The sequence below is a fragment of the Lontra canadensis genome, unplaced genomic scaffold, assembly GCF_010015895.1.
Source record: "Lontra canadensis isolate GAN:19392208 unplaced genomic scaffold, GSC_riverotter_1.0 scaffold5, whole genome shotgun sequence".
Taxonomy (NCBI): domain Eukaryota; kingdom Metazoa; phylum Chordata; class Mammalia; order Carnivora; family Mustelidae; genus Lontra; species Lontra canadensis.
Genome location: NW_022630999.1, coordinates 32,396,422 through 32,413,960, shown reverse-complemented (window position 1 = coordinate 32,413,960; position 17,539 = coordinate 32,396,422). Strand labels below are relative to the sequence as shown.

Below are 17,539 nucleotides of genomic sequence, written 5' to 3'. Positions count from 1 at the left end.
AGGCTAGAAGGCTTACACAAGGTCACGGTCAGCCCACCAGAGAGAGATGAAGCTGGACCGTGAACCCAGGTTTTCCTGTATTCTTGCCCTGCAGTTCGGGATAGAGAACAGGATGTGAATTCTGGGAACTAGTGAAGCTGAGGCCCAAACTCCTGAGTTCGCTCACTCACTCCCAGGGCCCCCTTTGGCTTCCTCTGGGCCACACAGCAAACTGGTCCCAGGGCCTCCTTGTGGCCATCTGCCCAGCCCCATCCCAGAGGGTGCCAGGAGCTCCAAGGGACGTTCTGGTTCAGGCGGTCATTGAAAGCCTCCCTAACCTGGCGCTGTTCCCTCCTCTCCTCAGGGCAAAGACTGCACCGTGCCCATCAACACCTGCATTCAGAACCCCTGTTGGCACGGGGGCACCTGCCACCTGAGCGACAGCCACAAGGACGGGTTCAGGTAACTGCGCCCCTGTGGGCCTCTCCTCTCTCCCTCAGAGGGCTTTCTGGGCAGACTCCTGGGGCAGGCCGAAGAGGCATAGCCTACTATGTGCCCACACTGTGCCAGGCCCATCGTGCGGATGAGCTCAAGGCCCTTCTCACCCTATGAGGGAGCTACTGTGATTCCTACGATACAGATGAGAATGTCAGGGCTCCCACAGGAGTCATCCTCTGCGGTGACACGGTTAGCAAGCGCTGCTGCAGGGAGTTCAGGGAGTCTGTCTCCAGAGCCAGGAGGGCACCAGGGGAGGCTACAGCTGCTGGCAGGAGTCAGAGAAGGATGGCACGACGGCTCAGAGCCCCACCAGCATGGCAATTCCAGCACTCTTCTGGGTGCTACAAACAGTAAAAACAGGTGACCTTGACTACATGTTCATTATGTTCTGGGCACGAGCTAGTCTGTAGTATCTCATTTAAATCCTCATAGTGACCCTACCCACTGGAGGCTGGGGCTAGCCCCATTGGACAGATGAGGAAACTGAGGCATAGAGATGGATTTGCTCGGTCACCTATCCTGACACTCATTCCTGGGTCTTCCCACCCAAACTTGTTCCTCCTTAAGAGCTCAGGAAGAAAAGAGAATAGAAGCCATTTACGTTTTTCCCATCCCTGTTCTAAAAGCGGGCTTTCAAGGCCTCTGCCAATCCCCAGGCCCCCTTCCTACTTCCCACCCTTCTCGATTGCTTTCAGATGCCCAGTTTTCCTGGCCCCTGGCCCTGGCAAAAGCAGACCAGTAGGAAGTGGTTCCTTTAGCACCCCTAGCGAGTGGGTGGGAGGCAGGAGAGGAAGGGGTGCTGAGCCAAGCTGTGTGTGGATGTGTCAGAGCTCAGATTGCAAATGAGTATCAGAGGCACTCTGGCTAGGGGCTGCCATGTGGTCTACAACAGGTTCTGGGCTCCCAGTTCTCCTACCCAAGGAACCCATCCTGCCCTTGTGTCTACCGACCAAGCCAGCCCCATCAAACCCTGGCTCTTAAAAAGTGAAATTCAAGGCAAGGTTTGTTTTCCTGCCTGAAGTCAGCCAAACCACCCACTCCAACCTTATCGCTGGGAGTGGGTATCGGGGGGGGGGGGGGGGAGCCACACAGAGGAACCTCACGGGGGGGGCCATGCAGCCCCAGCCAGGAAACACCTCCAGGGTAAGAGCCTGGCTCTGCCCACCCAGCCAAGGGATGGAGGTCTGCAAGAGAGAGGAGTGCCCCTGCAGGCGACCATGTCTCTTCTCTCTGGTTCGCATTGCGGTATGCCTCCCACCCCCCAAACACGCCCTGCCCTCCTCTTTGTGGGTGCCTCCCTCTCTGGAGCTGCAGGTGAGCAGAAGGATCTTGTTTCCACCTCAGTTGCTGAGGGGATACAGAGGAACTGGAAATACTTTTCGAATTTCATTTTCAAGAAAAAGGGCCCAGACCTCCAGGATTAGGGAAATGGAGTGGAGGATTAAGGCAGTGAGGACCACATACTGGGGATAGCACAGTTTATGGGGGGCTCCCAAGAGCAGCCCATTCCCTCACTAGGTTAACCCCTGATAGGTTGGCAAAGTGAGGGACACTCATCGGGGAAGCTGTGCTCCCTTTTTCCTTCCTGTGTCCCTCTGCTAAGGCTGCTGTAATGAAGTACCACACAGGGGTATCTTGGAAAAACGGAAATGTATTCTCTCACGTTTCCAGAAGCAAGAAGTTCAAACTCAGGGTGTCAGCAGGGCCATGCTCATCCTGAACCCTGTAGGGGAAAGGCAAGGATCCTTCCTCGCCCCGTCCTAGCTTCTGCTGGTGACAGGCAGTTTCGGGCCTTCCTTGGCTGGCAGCTGCCCCACTGCAGTCTCTGTCGTCATTATCACATGGCATTCAGCCTGGGTCTCTGTCTCTACCTGGCCGTGTTCTTACAAGGACAGCGGTCGTATGGGACCAGGATATGGTCCCTCCCCCGGGGATAACTGCATCTAAGTTATATCTGCCTCCTCATCAGATGCTTCTCCAGTCTTATTGCATTATCTGCTCACAAAAAGAGCAAAGGCCAGCAGAGCTGGCCAGGCAGGAGACCAAGATAGGAGATAGGACCTGTCCTACATCCCCAAGCTAACTGGGTGCTGTTGGAGTCTCCTTGACAACCGCCTGCCAAGGTTTCCAGTGAGGGCAGAGGAGACTTCAGTCTCCTTCCCACCGTCTGTCCACTGCATGAGCAAGCCGTTCCTGACCAGCCATCCGTATCCCAGTTTCATGCAATCCCGAGGCTCTAGGGACAGCCCGGGTAACTCATTTCAGGAAAATAGGCAATACTGTGGTTTCAGACCTTCGAAAACCTACCCTCTGTCTGGCTCTGAGGAAATCGCTTTTCATGAACACCAGAGTCCCTCACAGAAAACAGGAATCCATCATTTTGCTTTACCTCAAGAGCTCAGACCGAAGAACCCCCCGGCCTTCTGTAGAAGATGTGACACAGCTTTCAGGTTGTAGAAGAAAGGAAGTTAAGTAGGATTCTAGAAATCCACTTCCTATTAGTTTAGGTTAGTGCCTAAATCCCAAATCAGAGCAGTCTCTAAAACAGAGAAAGGCCTGGAATCCTGAGTCTGAAGCTAGAACGTATGTCCGTGAATGGGGTGTAAATCCCTGATGGGGCCTGGGCCACAGAGGAAGTCCCTGCAGCTTATTTAATCAGATACTCGTCTCCCACCTGTGCCCCTTCTCATTCGCTCAGGATTCTCCGTCCCAGCTTAGTTTGCACCCCTAATCCTGGGATGTGACTAAAGCTGGGCAGAGGACTGCCAAGGTTTGAGGTTTTGATCCAAGAGATGTAGCGCTTCAGAGACAAGTTAAGGGAATGCATCGTGCAATCCAGTGTTTTGAGCGAAGCTCACCAGAGAGCCTCGGCGTGGGCAGGAAAGCAGCCTCCCGCCCTGTCCGCTTCTCCCCCAGAAGCTGGAGGGGTCCCAGAAGTAGGAGTACACACAGGGAACAGTGGCATCCCTGAGAAAGGGTAAGGAGGCCAGATGTAGAAGTATCTAGAAGTGAAGCTAGCTAACATGTTCTGAGCATTTTCTGTGTGCCAGGGTCCCACTAAGCCTTTTATTTGTGTCATCTCCTCACGCCCCACAACCACCACGGGGGAAGGTTATACTCCCCCAGTCACTAGATGTGGAAACTGAGACATGGAATTTAATTAATTGGCCCAAGGTCTTATAACCAGGAAGCAGCAGACCCAGAATTCATTCCCGATACTTGGCTGAGGATCCTGATCCTGGCCACCGTGTACTATTCCTGCTCGAGGTAGAAGGCCTGTACTTGAGTATAAAGTCACTCGGAGGGGGATGTATGTTCTGCTGTTTCTCTCTCTGTCTACAAACCACTACCAGAGAAGAGCCAAAGGAAGACAGCTGGAGAATTTAAGCTCTCTCCAGGAAACCACTTCCAGCTAGGGGCTGGGGGCCTGGAGGCAGGCAGCCATCCAGGGCCAGGGGATGGAATATTGCCCAGAGACAGCAGGCTAGATGAAATGACCTTTGTGGCCCCTAAGGGTCTCCCTGCTCAGGACCCCAGGGCTTCAGGTATACAGAGTGCTGCCTGGGACCTCCATCCAGAGAGAAACCTGACTAATTATCTCCCCCCAACCTTCTTTTCTGCCACCCCAACCCCACCCCACTCTCTGACACCCCCCCCGCCCCCGCTTCCCTCCTCCTCTTCCCACACATCCCCAAAGCTGCTCCTGCCCTCTGGGCTTTGAGGGCCAGCGCTGTGAGATCAATCCAGATGATTGCGAGGACAACGACTGTGAGAACAATGCCACCTGCGTGGACGGGATCAACAACTACGTGTGTGTCTGCCCTCCTAACTACACGGGTGAGGCCCCCGGCACCTGCACATGGCGGTGGGCCAGGGGTCATGTGCTAAAGAATTCTCTTTTCCTAGCTTCTTTCATGGCCCCCACCCTCTGCCCCCATGGACAGAGATGTGAATCCCCCAAACCCGGTGCTGTGCCAGGAAGGGCTTCCCAGAAGCCCTCTTGGCATGTTGGCCCCTCCCATCCCTCCCCCGCCCCCCTCACCCACCCCACCAGGCACATCCCTAGCTCCTCCACATTTGAATCAGGTTCCCAGGGCACTTGCAGCTGTCTGCTCCAGTGGCTGATGGCCATCCCCTCCTTTGGGAACCCCGGAGAGCCAGTGCTGGTTGAGGCCAGCGAAGGCATTTGCTTTCCATTTCTGCTTTGTTCAGGTCTAGTCTGCTTTCTCTGGAAATTCACAGCTTCTAGACACTCTGCTAGGAGCTGAGGATACAAAAATGGCCAAGACAAAGTGGTCTCTCCTAAGAAGCTCATTGTCAAGTAGAGAGAGACATGTAGAAAGAGAATACAACACCTGTAAGCCCCCGGGGAGTCCTGGGATCACAGAGGAAGAACCTAACCCAGACAGAGAATCCAGGAAGGCTCCTATAAGTCATTCATCAGTATCCTCATGCTACCCATCCACCCTTAAAACACAGCACCTCTATGTCCTGTATTGACAGCCCCTGATGAGAACAGTTACATAGACTAGATGATGAAGCAAAATGCCACCCAGTGGCGGGAGCACAGCCTCCTTTGTTGTAGGAGCAACTCAAAGTGGTATATTCAAGAATGCAATTCCATAAATTCCATGAGTTCTTTGAGGAAAAGCCTCCAGGAACGAGAGTTGGAGCGACACTGTATGTAATAATAGTTCTCTTCCATATGACACAGAAGCAGCACACTAGAGGTTCCGACAATTCTTGCTTGAAAGAATGCTGTTTAACTTTGTTTAACCCTGCAAGTCCCAGATGTATCTGAAGTCAGAGCTTCCCTCCTACCCTACCCCAGATCTCCTTCCCAACACAGACATTGTGTGTTGCAAGAAACGTATTTTAGGAAATAGCAGCCCAAGGCAAGGATGAAAACAAGGACCGGGCATCCCAGGGATGGCTGCAGCCTGTCCTTTTGGCACCTGGCTTGACATCAGGAATGAGGTAGGAGATGAGAATACACGGATAGTGATTAGAGGCTTTCTGAGGCCATGGAGAAGGAAGCCAAGTAGCCCCCAGTGCCCTTCCAGCCCCTGTGCCATATGCAGACCCCAGCCCATTAACTCAGTATCCCCCAAGCGCACTCTTGGGACTGTGATAGAGCGTGCCAAGGGTGACTGAGAAAACACTGCTACTCCTCAGCCTCCTGGGTCCCAGGAGAGGCTCTCTGCTGGAGAAAAGTGCAGGGAAGTCTGCTGACGGTGTCCTCCTCTATATCTTCCACCTTCCCAGAGCAGAGTTGTAGCCAAGAGTTAAGTTAGCAATAGACAACACTTATTATGAATCTACTGTGAATCTACTATGACCACTGAATTAGCTATAAGGGATACCAAGAAGTCTAAAAGTATGCTCTCAAGGGGCATCTGGTCTACCTAGAGGAGAGGAGGCGTCATATAGGGTTAAATTGTTGGTCCAGAAGAATCCACTTGGTGGATTCTTGGTACCAGAAGAGAGACAGTAAAAATCCCAGCAGTTAAAAAGAGAAGGTAGGGGCACCTGGGTGGCTCAGTGGGTTAAGTCTCTGCCTTTGTCTCAGGTCATGATCTCAGGGTCCTGGGATCGAGTTCCGCATCAGGCTCTCTGCCTGCCTCTCTGCCTACTTGTGATCTCTCTCTGTCAAATAAATAAATAAAATTTTTTAAAAAGAGAGAGAAAGAAGGCAAAGCAACCCAAAATAAACTTTGGGGCAAAGGAAGGGCAGTAGGACTGAATTTATGGTGGGCAAATGAGCAGTGGTGGGGGGACTGAGGAAATATTTACTGAGGTGGCTTCCTGCTAGTGGGATAGCACGGCCTATGTCTGCAGTTAACTAAAATGCATCTCTGCCTAAGCATGGGATGCCATGGTTCTCTCTGTCCTAGAAAATGCCAGTCCCACACAGACGACTGTCTGTCTCTCTGGGTCTCCCCAGGAAGTGAGGAAAAGGAAATGCCTTATAAAGAACACAGCAGCCTCTGTGATCTTGAGAGGCTGGCAAAATGAGGATAGGGTAGGGGTCAGCTTCTCCGCATCACAGCACAGAACAGACACTGGGTCTGTGTATGTCATCCATTTCCAGCCCAGCCACCCTCTGACCTTCCTCTGCCCTGTCCCAGCAGCCCTCACTGCCCATGTTCCTGCCCCCAGCCCCGAAAGAAATCCCATGGGTGACATTTTCCTCTCTTAGGTCACTCTCCACTGGCTTACCAGCTGGATTTAGGGGTGCCCAGAGCTCGGGCGCATCTGCCCCGCCGTCACCCTGCTGTCCCACCTTACTCTGCTGCACATTCCCAGAGGACATCTCAGGTGGTGTGAGCTTTGGGGAGCTTGTGTGTAAGCGCCATCCCTGGGTATTTCTGACCCATTAGGCATTTCTCGGCATGATGACTTTCAAAGGGAGTGTATCCAGAGACCTCAACTTCAAAATTCCTTTCATAGTTTCTTCTCTGAGAAAATCCAGGGAGGCTTCCTTGTCTACAGCAGGTGGACTCTGCTGCTAAGCCACGTCCGCTCCTCCAAGAAGCCTCCGAGTTTTCACGGCGTTTACCCCGTGGTCACACATCTCTGTGTTGCAGTCATCTACTAATTTGTAGATCTGCACCCCCGCCCCAGGCCATGGGGAGGACAAGACTAGGTCACTGTTGTGTCCCTAGTGCCCGTCAGGGTGTCTGCCACATGCAAGGTGCTCCATAAATGGATGTGGAAGGAGAAATACAATTAAGCATAGCCCAAGGTCAGGGTCTGGCATCCTGTGGTTTCAGCTGCAGCAGCCCGTGAATGATCAAGTGAAACAGCTGAAGGATGGTGCTGTGACAGTGTCCAGGGGAATCCTCGAGTCCTCCCAGTGTCACTGCTGCGGAGACCAAGGCAGGAGTACAAGAGAAAGAATGCACCAAGAGAGCGAATGCAGGGCGCCTGAGATCCACGACCTCCTGATTGGGGGCTGGATGGATCTGACCTTCTAGCCAGGCTCTCCCAGGCACCTGACCTTTCTACCCACCCCCACAGGTGAGCTGTGCGATGAAGTGATTGACCACTGCATGCCCGGGATGAACCTCTGTCAGCATGAGGCCAAGTGCATCTCCCTGGACAAAGGATTCAGGTAAGGCTTGGCTTTGTGTCCCCAGCAACACAGGGTCCTGGGGTCTTTCCCTCTAATGGGGCCCTCTCCATTCTCTCCCACTCGTGATCTCTCTCTCTGCCTGTTACTCATTCATTACTGTGTGCTTCTCTGTGTCTCTGACTGGTCATGGTCTAATTCTTTCTGTCTCTCTTTGTTTCCCTATATATGTGCCTCTGTCTCTGTCTCTTTGTGGTTCTCTCTCTTTGTGAGTCCGTCTCTCTCTGTGTAGATAGACAGACAGATGGAGATAAAGATATCCCCTCTTTCCCTTACCCTCTCCTTCCCCTCCTTCCTTGTCTTCCCACACCACACCCCAACCCCAGCATACTTTCCTCTCCAGAGCTAGTATGATAGAACAAGCCCACTGAGGAAGCTGAAGGGCATTTGCTCATCTTCCTTGCGTGCCTCCTTCACAGCATTCTGCCCTCTGTGGCTCCTCTCTCTGTGGCTCCGGAGAGGTTGCCAGCTTAGGTACCTGTGTACGCTGGAGGGGGGTGGCGGACGGGGAGGGGAGAGGGAACACTGACTCGGTTCAACAGTACGGCCATGGGTGGCGCTGTCTCTACAGTGAGCAGCAGAGCCCAGGGGAGATCGGAGAGCTTAGGAGCAATTCTAAGGGTGGAAGGAGTGTCTGCCTCAGAAGGTACCAGTTCCAGAGCCTGAGAATCAGATGACACCCCGGGAAATCACTCCCAGGCTCTGTCCCTATTTCCTCCACAACCCCTCTTTCATGAAAACATGTACCATTGCCTCTTCTGGAGAAAACCATGAGATCCTTGAGTCCTGGGATCGACTGACATCAGTAGGAACATCCCAGAACTCTAGGGCCAAGAACAGTCTCCCCTAAATCCTCTCCCAAAGCTGCCTTGCACACACAGTTGGTTCCCCTCATCCCCAGCAGACTCTGCCCAACACTGGAGAGGTGGCTGGAGCCTCTAGCGCCAGTGAATCTGGGGGAGCATGCAAAGGCCAGAACAGCTTGGGGGCACCCCAGACGAGCCTTCAGCAAAGATATCGGAAGTGACTCCACAGAGTCACCCCTAAAGATGAGGGATGTGGGTCTGGAGCTCCGTGCCTCTGCTGATGAGTCTTCAAAAAATATCCTGAACAGCCTTCTGTCAAGTAGCATCTCCAGCCTCTGGAGCAAAGCTCATGCTCTGGGTCTAGGTGGCTCCAGGATCTGTCATCAGTCTGAGTGTGTCCAGCTTTCAGTCATAAGGCAGAAGAGTTCCCAGACTCTGGGGGTTTTGAGACTATAATGCTATGCTGCAAAGCTTAGCACTTCATGGAAACCCAAGATTTTAGAAATTCTGAGGCTAATGACAATATTAAATCACAGAATCTTAGGGACTTAGGAATTGTGCACTCTTAGATTCATAAATCTCTCCAAGACTTAAGAACTTGAGAAATCTTGTGATCCTAGAATCTAGGAGTCATGGGTTCTGGTTGTTGCCCCTCAGTGAGCCGACCCTTCCGTCCTCAGATTCTCGCTGTGGAAGTTGCCACGGGTATTGTGAAATGTTTTTGATTCCCTCATTCTCGAGGCCCTTGCCGTGGACCCGGGGGAGGAAAATCGGACATAAAACCTGTGTGTAGAAAGAAGGCATTTCTGGGGCCTTCAGTTCTGGCTCCGAGTGCTGCCAAGTTGCTGAGGAGGGGAGAGAAGAACCCGCTAAAGCAAAGGGAAGCCCCTACACACTTTAGGAGGTGAGCTGAGATGGGTGGGATTTGAATGAGCTGAGGGAGCGGGAGAGGGTCCCACCAGCAGCAGAAGGGTCTAGAACAGGTACAGGTGAGAGAGGGACATGAGCATATCTTGTCCGGTATTTTCCTTTCCCGTTTTGACTTCTCCAGCCTAGAGCTCATCACCGGAGAAAATGCTAGAGGCCTGTTAGGGGCTCTGCTTTTGCTGACCCCAAAGGAAGCTTCAGTCCTGCCTCCTGCCGTGCACGCACCCTCATTCAAATCCGCCCTATCTGCTCCTCTCCCCTCTGAGAGGTGCCATGTGGGCTCGGAGGTAGCTGGGCTGCTGGAGTGTAAGTAAGGGTGAGGGAAGCTTCCCAACCCCCAATCCCACTTTTCCTACTCCTGGATTTACCTTCAACTCAGAGCTGCTCTTTAACTGAAGGAAGAGGCCAAGGGGAAGAAGAGATGCGTAAAACAGACTTGAACCCAAACCAGAGCAGGCTGGACCGACAGGCAGAGTGCTCTGGGTGTGCCTACGAGGGGCAACAATGGTGGCCAGGCATCTGAGCTGTGAAGACTAGTATAAGACCCAGAGCTGGAGAGCAGATCGGGGGCATTCCTCAAACTCAGAGGACGCCGACTTGACAGCACAGTGAGCATGAGAACTGGTCGGAAGTGGCCCATCGGGATACAGGTCTGGGGTCGGGGTGCTAGGGACTTGGGGCCAGAGACAGGATCCTCTGGTACTGGTCCCTAGAAAGCTCACTCTACTGTAGCCAAGGCCCCTTGAGTTCTAGGGGGAATATAGAATACAGAATAGGAAGAATCTAGAACATAGAAGGAAAGCAGTCTAATTCTCAATATCTTGAGATGATGTAGTTACTCACAGTGTCTCCCAGCATCGTGAAGAGGGCTATAGCCAGCTCAGTAATGTGGATTTTATTAAAATGCATTTAAATCAAACACCCCTTCTCCCAGTACTACATGTCCTAATCTTAGTCCCCTCCCTTCCCCTCCTCTCTACTCTCCCCTCCTCTCCTCACCCATATCCCAAGGCAGGCTGCAGGGACAGTAATAAGAGGCATGCAGCCAATGCAATGTTGGCCTAAGTTTGAAGATGTTCATCCTTGAAGATTTCCTCGTGTGATGCTCTAATGAGGACGCAACAGAACAGATAAAACCATACACCTATCTGTGATATAAACACTGAAATCGTAACGTACCAAACCTGGAAGATAGTGAAGCACACGGCGCATGTCACCATGTCACACTGCCCATGAACCGAGGCAGTCAGAATGACAGAAGCACATCACAGTGATTACCGTGCGCGGAGGACTTTGCCTGCGTCAGGCACGCTGGCCTGTCTCCGACACGCTCTGCGGTCTCCGGCTGTCAAAACAACTCTCCGCTTGCTAGGCCGGGGCCAGGTGCCGCGAGCTGAAGCAAGCCGTCCATGCAGTCACACGCAGAAACACTGGGGCTGTGAGTCAGTCCAGGCCGGACTGGTTTATTAGCTACATCGGGAGACTCCTGATGTCCTGGGACCAAAGAGATCACTTGGTTATGCCCCCTTGTCCAGAATCAAAAAGTTCTATACATAACAAAATCATCTAAGCCTTATTACACTTGAGAAGAAAGGCAACGGGGAAACACGGGAGCACATTAGGGAATGCATGTTATACCCCCAGATGCTCCTCTGAGCAGATGAAGAAGTGGTGGGCGGATCCTTGCTGTGGGAAGCGAGGTGAAGGAACCGGCAGCAGCGGCATCCCAGGGACGCTTGTGCGGCGTGCTGATTCCCAGGCCCCACCCAGCCGCCCTGATCAGAAGCTGCACTGTAACAGGAGCCCTGGGGCTTTGTTGGAGCAGCACAGGTGTGAAGAGGCCTGTAGCATTGCCAGGAAGAAGGACAGGTGCACACTCGCCCCCAGACCTGCTGTCTGCAAGGGCGCACGGCCTCGAGTCCTCATGGAGACCTCCTTGGCCACCTTGACTCCATGCCTCCCAGGCTGGACCTTACCCTGCAAGGACTGAGCGGCCACTGCTGCCTCAGAGGGGCTCTTGCAGCTTGAGTTGTGCTGCAGGTACTTCTACACAAACGCCTCCAGGGGCCAGGCTTCACACTAGCGGGTATACTGAGCCCGTGCCCCACCCCCACCGAGAAGCTTGCCCAGTTGGTCTCTTTAAAAACCTGGGCGGAGTGAGGGCTATGACATCAAAGTTTGCATTTTCTGGGGTAGCAGGAGGCCACATATTTGAAATTTACCCTGCAGATCAGTAAAGGTGAACAGGTCAGATCGTAGCTGGTTCCAGTTTCTGAATGCAGGCTCAGCAGATCCTCAGGCGCTGGAACTTGTCCTCCTCCAACAACACCCCAGACATGGAGTCTTAGCTAGGCACGAATTCACGGCACACGCCGTGTTCTGCCAAGCGAGCCCAGCAATGCCAGGATGCACCTGTGATTCCACTCCATCCACTCCTACAGCAGGAGGAGCAGGGAGAGGAGGAGGGAGGACCATCCCTTTGACCTGTGGCTTCTAGGGTCAGGCTCCTCTGTCCCAGGTGTATTCAGAGGGCTTGCTTCCCTGGCCACCTTGGCCACCCGGCCCACCTTCCTCCTCTGACCTGGGTGGGCTGTGGTTACTGTTTATACTCGGCCCAGTGGAATTCAGCTGGCAGGCCCACAGCAGTACGTGGGCTCCAGGCCTGCAGGAGGCAGAAGTGCCAGGAAGTGTTGGTGTTTGCATGTGCCTGTGTGTGTGCCTCTGCCCCTGTGAGCAATGCAGTCCCTTCAGGTCTGTTTCATGCTGGGACTCTGGCCAGTGTCACCCAGACAGAGGAGCCCAGGGCTACGTGCTCCAGGTGCACGCTCCGGGGGGCCCTGTGTGCAGCTGCGCCAGCAGGTGCTGGGGCTGCAGCGCCCACCCTTCTCCCTGAGTGCCGCCGCCAACTCCTAAAAACAGGAGCCCCCACATGACTTAAGCAGACATCAGCTTGTGGGAACCCTGAGCCCACAGACGCCTGGTGCATCCAACCGTGGGCCGGGCTTCAGGGAGCCCTTGAGAAATGAGAGGGACTTAGGAATGTGGGTACCCAGAGAAGACAGGCGGCCCCCTGAAAGCCACCCTGGTCCACAGAACAGCCTTGCTCTGCTGCATTCCAGGTGCGAATGTCTCCCCGGCTACAGTGGGAAGCTCTGCGAAGTGGACAACGATGACTGCGTGGCCCACAGTTGCCGCCACGGGGCCCAGTGCGTGGATGCGGTCAACGGCTACACGTGCATCTGCCCCCAGGGCTTCAGGTATGGCGGGGGCCCCTCGGGAAGGAGCCCTCAGGCTGGGGGACTGGCAGGCTAAGGCAGGCAGGATGGAGACCCACTCCTAGGCAGCACTAGCCCTGGGCCTCCTGGGCGTCCTTGGAAGGTCAGCCCTTCCATGTCTGAGAGCAGATGCTGTTAAGCCCATGTAATAGGAGAGCCATCCAGGGCAACTGTGCGGGAGTTGAACTTAGGATGTGGCTCACATGATGTCAAGCTTGGGCGTGATTCCTTCCAATGGAAGATGCTACCATCTTGGAGCTCAGCTTACACTGTGGGGTAGTCACATGGCCACACGGGTGGGGATCTTCTTTTTAGGCTAGAGAACAAAAGCATTTTTGTACCCTATTGGTAGAAAAATGGAGGTAAATAGGAAAGCTTCGGGTTAATCACTGGAATCAGCAAAGTAGGAAGGGAAAGAGGGAATGGGAGGCACTGGTGGGTGGTCAGGAGAGGTCCTTGGGGTATGTGGACGGAGATGCTGGGTACCAGCCCTAGCGCCCACACTGACTGGAATGGAAAGGTACAGGGGGCGCTGGAGGGGCACCAGGGACCAGACTTAAGGTGGGGGGGAGGGGTCAGTTTGGGGAAAGTTCCATATACATTAGTATTTGCCGCACGGCATAAACACAACCATGCAAATGACCCTTGGTCACAGACTCTGAGAAGGAATCATGAAGAAGTCTGGTTTTTCCAAAGCCTGATTGAGACCATCTACATGAGGCTTGTGAAAATAGACATTCCTGAGCCCCACCCCACAGCTACTAAGTTAGAATTGGGAGGGGGGAGGGCGGAGGGAAAGGGGCTGGGAATCTGCACTATATTTTAATGTCTTTTTTTTTTTTTGGACTACATTTTTTTTAAATTTTTTATAAACATATAATATATTTTTATCCCCAGGGGTACAGGTCTGTGAATCGCCAGGTTTACACACTTCACAGCACTCACCATAGCACATACCCTCCTCTTTTAATGTCTTTAAATTCTGGTGAGATACATGTAATGTAAAATTTTCCACCTTAACCATTTTTAAGTGTGCAGCTCAGTAGCATCAAGTAAACCAACCACCGTCCGTCTCCAGAACTTTTTTAATCTTGCAAAACTGAAACTACATGCATTAAACACTAACTGCCCACTCCCCCTTCCTATGGCCCCAGGTAACCACCATTCTACTTCTGACCCCATAAATCTGACCACTCTAAGTACCTTGTGTAAGTGGAACATGTGGTATTTGCATTTTTGTGACTGCTTTATTTCACATCCTCAAGGTTCATCCACCTGTAACAGGTGTCAGAATGTCCTTTCTTAATGAATAATATTCCATTGTATGTATGTGCTACCTTTGTTTGGCCATTCCTCTGTTGATGGGTGAGATGATGGGTGAGAATCTGTGCTTTTAACAAATTTATGCCAGAAGATTCTGATGACACTGAAATTTGGGGACCAGCACTCTCCAACCCCGTTATTGTAAAAATGGGGAAGTGGGGGCTTAGAGAAGGAAAAGGACTTTTCCCAGTTAGTGGGAGGGCTGGAACAAGCCCCAGTTCCCATCTTTTTTTCCTCTCTCTGTTAGTGGCCCTCTGGGCAAAATAACTCTGATTGTCTCCTCTCACTGCCCTTCCCTCATCCCTCTTCCATCTTCTTTCCCCTCCTCCCAGCGGGCTCCTCTGTGAGCAGCCCCCACCCATGGTCCTGCTTCAGACCAGTCCCTGTGACCAGTACGAGTGCCAGAATGGGGCCCAGTGCATCGTGGTACAGCAGGAGCCGACCTGTCGCTGCCCCCCAGGCTTTGCCGGCCCAAGGTGCGAGAAGCTCATCACCGTCAACTTTGTGGGCAAAGACTCCTACGTGGAACTAGCCTCCGCCAAGGTCCGGCCCCAGGCCAACATCTCCCTGCAGGTGCGCCTCTCCCCAGCATGCCCCCAAGGTTCCGTCCAACCATTCTGAGAACCACCGCTGTTCTTAGGACAACTCCTGACTGGCTGTCACCGCAAATGGCAGCCCTCATTCCCAGCCACATCCATTCATTTGCCTAGAAAATAGTCACTCAACTATTATATATCAGACACTGTGCTGGCAATGGGGATTTGGTGTGGGCAAGACAGACAGAGCCCCTTGTCCAGAGAAAGATGACAAACAGAGGGCCGGTGCCAGCCCTGGGTGTTGTGAGAGCACGTGGGTGCTCCCAGGCGCTCCCACAACAGAGATCCTCACCTGCTGGGAAGAATGAGGAAGGCTCCCAGAGACAGTGATAACTAAACTGAGATCTGAAGGATGAGTAGGGGTTTGCCTAGAGAAGGCTAGAAGGATGAGGGGATGCCCATTTCACCTGAGAGATCAGTATGTACAAAGGCCCAGAGGCACAAACACTCAGGGCATTTTTTAGGGAATGGAAAAACATTTAGTAGGAACCAAATTCTTTTCCAGCTAACTTCTTTCAAGTTCCTTACCTGTGGACCCAAGCACATTTATTCCAAAATGCATCTCTGAGTGACCTAAATGCTTCTGAGAGGGGTGGAACGGGGATGGAATGGGGTTGAGAAGCAGCAGGCCCCTGCCTATCAGCTTGCTGGGGAAGAAGAACCCCAGAGACACAGCAAAGGGATACAGGCCAGCTGCCCCCTCCATGTGGCACTAACTAGGGCCCTGTTCTCCTTTTGCTTATGGCCAAACTGACCCAGCTTTAAGCTTATGGCAAAAATATTTATTCAACGCAGATCTGTTGAGTGCCTTTGTGTCCAGGCCCCTTGCAGGTGGTGGGGCTGCAGAAACGCACAACGTTCATACTGCCTTGGCTTTTTTGGAGCACCCAGTGCAGCAGGCAGGCCTCTGAGATGAGGGTTGATCCTGGGCACTCACAAGGAGGCGGCTCTGGCTACTGTCTGCTTCTCCTGCATTCTCCTCCTTGCCCTCCTGCCTTCCCCTCTCTGTCCCACCGACCCAGGCACCTGAATGTTGGGTCCCCAGTTAGCCCGTGCTGCAGACATCCAGAGGTCCCATCAGACCATCTGCTCTGTTTCTAGTCCTTCCTGCTGCACTTGTGCTAGGTGGTGGGAGCGGACAGGCTGGTCAGAGGATCCCATCCCTGCAGCACGGTGCCCTCTGGGCAGCAGCCTCTGAAACCAGGGGCTCTCAGCCCTGGCACCACCTGGAGAACTCCTAAAATTATCTTTGCCTGGGCCCCGCCCCCCAGAGATTCATCTGGAGTTGATTTGGGGTAAAGCCTAGACACAGGTGTTTTTAAAAAATTCCCCAGATGACTCTTAACACAGTGCCTCGCTCATAGTAAACACTGAATGCAACAGCCATTGTTAGCATTTTGTTCATGATTATTATCATACTTTATACAGAGAGACTGAGGCCCTGAGGGGAGCAAGGATTTGGGTGGGATCACATTGTATGCTGGTGGAAGAGGCAATTAGAACTCAAGGCTCCTGACCCAACCCCCACCACCCACACACACAATAAAATACATGATTATATATTATATATATGTTAAATACATATGTATATGTATATATATCTTATATGTAATAATCTAATGTTTCTGTACATAAATAAAGTGGCACATAGTGGGTCCTCAGTAATTAGTTACTGAATTGAATTGCTCCATCAGCACTTGCTGGAGGGTAAGTATCTGCGCTCTGGGAAACTCCCAGACTAGACAGAGGAGGAAATGGGGACGTGGATTCAGATCTGGGATTCATCCAGAAGATGCCCTCTGCAAGAGGTCTCTGTGAGGGTGGGGTTGGGGAGATTAGGCCTCAGGGGAGCCCTAACCCATATGCCTCTCTCCAGGTGGCCACGGACAAGGACAATGGCATCCTTCTCTACAAGGGAGACAATGACCCCCTGGCGCTGGAGCTGTACCAGGGCCACGTGAGGCTTGTCTATGATAGTCTGAGCTCCCCACCCACCACGGTGTACAGGTAAGAACCACAGCGCCGCCTGCCAAGGCACGAGCCCGAGAGGAGAGGCCAGGGGCCGCTCTGAAGCCGCTCCTCCCTGCCCGGCCCCGCGCCCACCCCCCGCTCCCCACTTTCCCCAGCTCAGAGCTGCGGGCGGGAGGGGGAGGGGCGATACTGGAGGAAGAGGCAGGACACGAAGGCTGACCCCCCCGCGGAGAGATGACACCTCATTACCATAAGATAAATGGCCAGCTGGCTACTGTGCAGGAGCGCGTGCGCCAATGCGGATGAGGCTGCTTAATGAGCTGCCCTTTTCAAAATGTCATCCTAATCTTTTATTAGTTTAAGAAAGAAAACAGGGGGAGATTAGCTTGCAACTCAAGGGGAAGACATCCCCGAGCACAAGGGAGCAGGACTCTTCCTTAAGTGACTTTCAAACTGTTCTGAAAGATGGTTTTTCCCTAAACTTCAGTCTTTCCAACAGTCACCCTGATTTTTCTGTAAAACTATAAAAATACGGCACCTCAGCTGTCCTGTTCCATAGCAGGCTGCTTTACATCAGCTTTTAAATCCACGCCCTCTTTCCTTTCAGCTTCATCTTAAGTCATATCATTGGTGAAATCACAGATATGCTAGTTCAGTGTTAGTTTTTTTTTCTACTCCTCAGTAAAATAAATACTAAACTAATAAATTATTTTAGTTATGTTTTTGTAATTATTATAAAAATCATGATTAAAATGAGAAATATTTGTGTTACACCTAAAATCACGTAAAAACTGTCTGTGGCAGGAGAGCCATTTCTTGGAGGGGAAAGCACATATATGAGAGAGACCACATCTGGAGGCCAGCCTTCCCCTCTAGAAGCCGGCACACGTTCACTGGGATTGGGGACGGGTAGCAGTTTACAGACTTTTTTCCCAGGAGCTAAGTCAGTTATGCAGTCACAACTTTATACTGAAATCAAAATATTAAATACGCAGAAGCAAAACTGTCCCACAGGGCTGAGAGGGAGCCAAG

The 17,539-nt window shown here is 52.4% G+C and overlaps 1 protein-coding gene across 1 annotated transcript in view; it reads left to right on the top strand.

Moving 5' to 3' along the window:
* SLIT3 (slit guidance ligand 3) overlaps positions 1-17,539 on the top strand; it is a 582,494-nt gene that overhangs the window by 552,997 nt on the left and 11,958 nt on the right. Inside the window, exons 27-32 of the mRNA XM_032851770.1 lie at positions 344-441; positions 4,175-4,314; positions 7,498-7,591; positions 12,462-12,599; positions 14,273-14,513; positions 16,413-16,543. Coding sequence (XP_032707661.1) covers positions 344-441; positions 4,175-4,314; positions 7,498-7,591; positions 12,462-12,599; positions 14,273-14,513; positions 16,413-16,543 — 842 coding nt within the window. The remainder of the gene's footprint in view (positions 1-343; positions 442-4,174; positions 4,315-7,497; positions 7,592-12,461; positions 12,600-14,272; positions 14,514-16,412; positions 16,544-17,539) is intronic.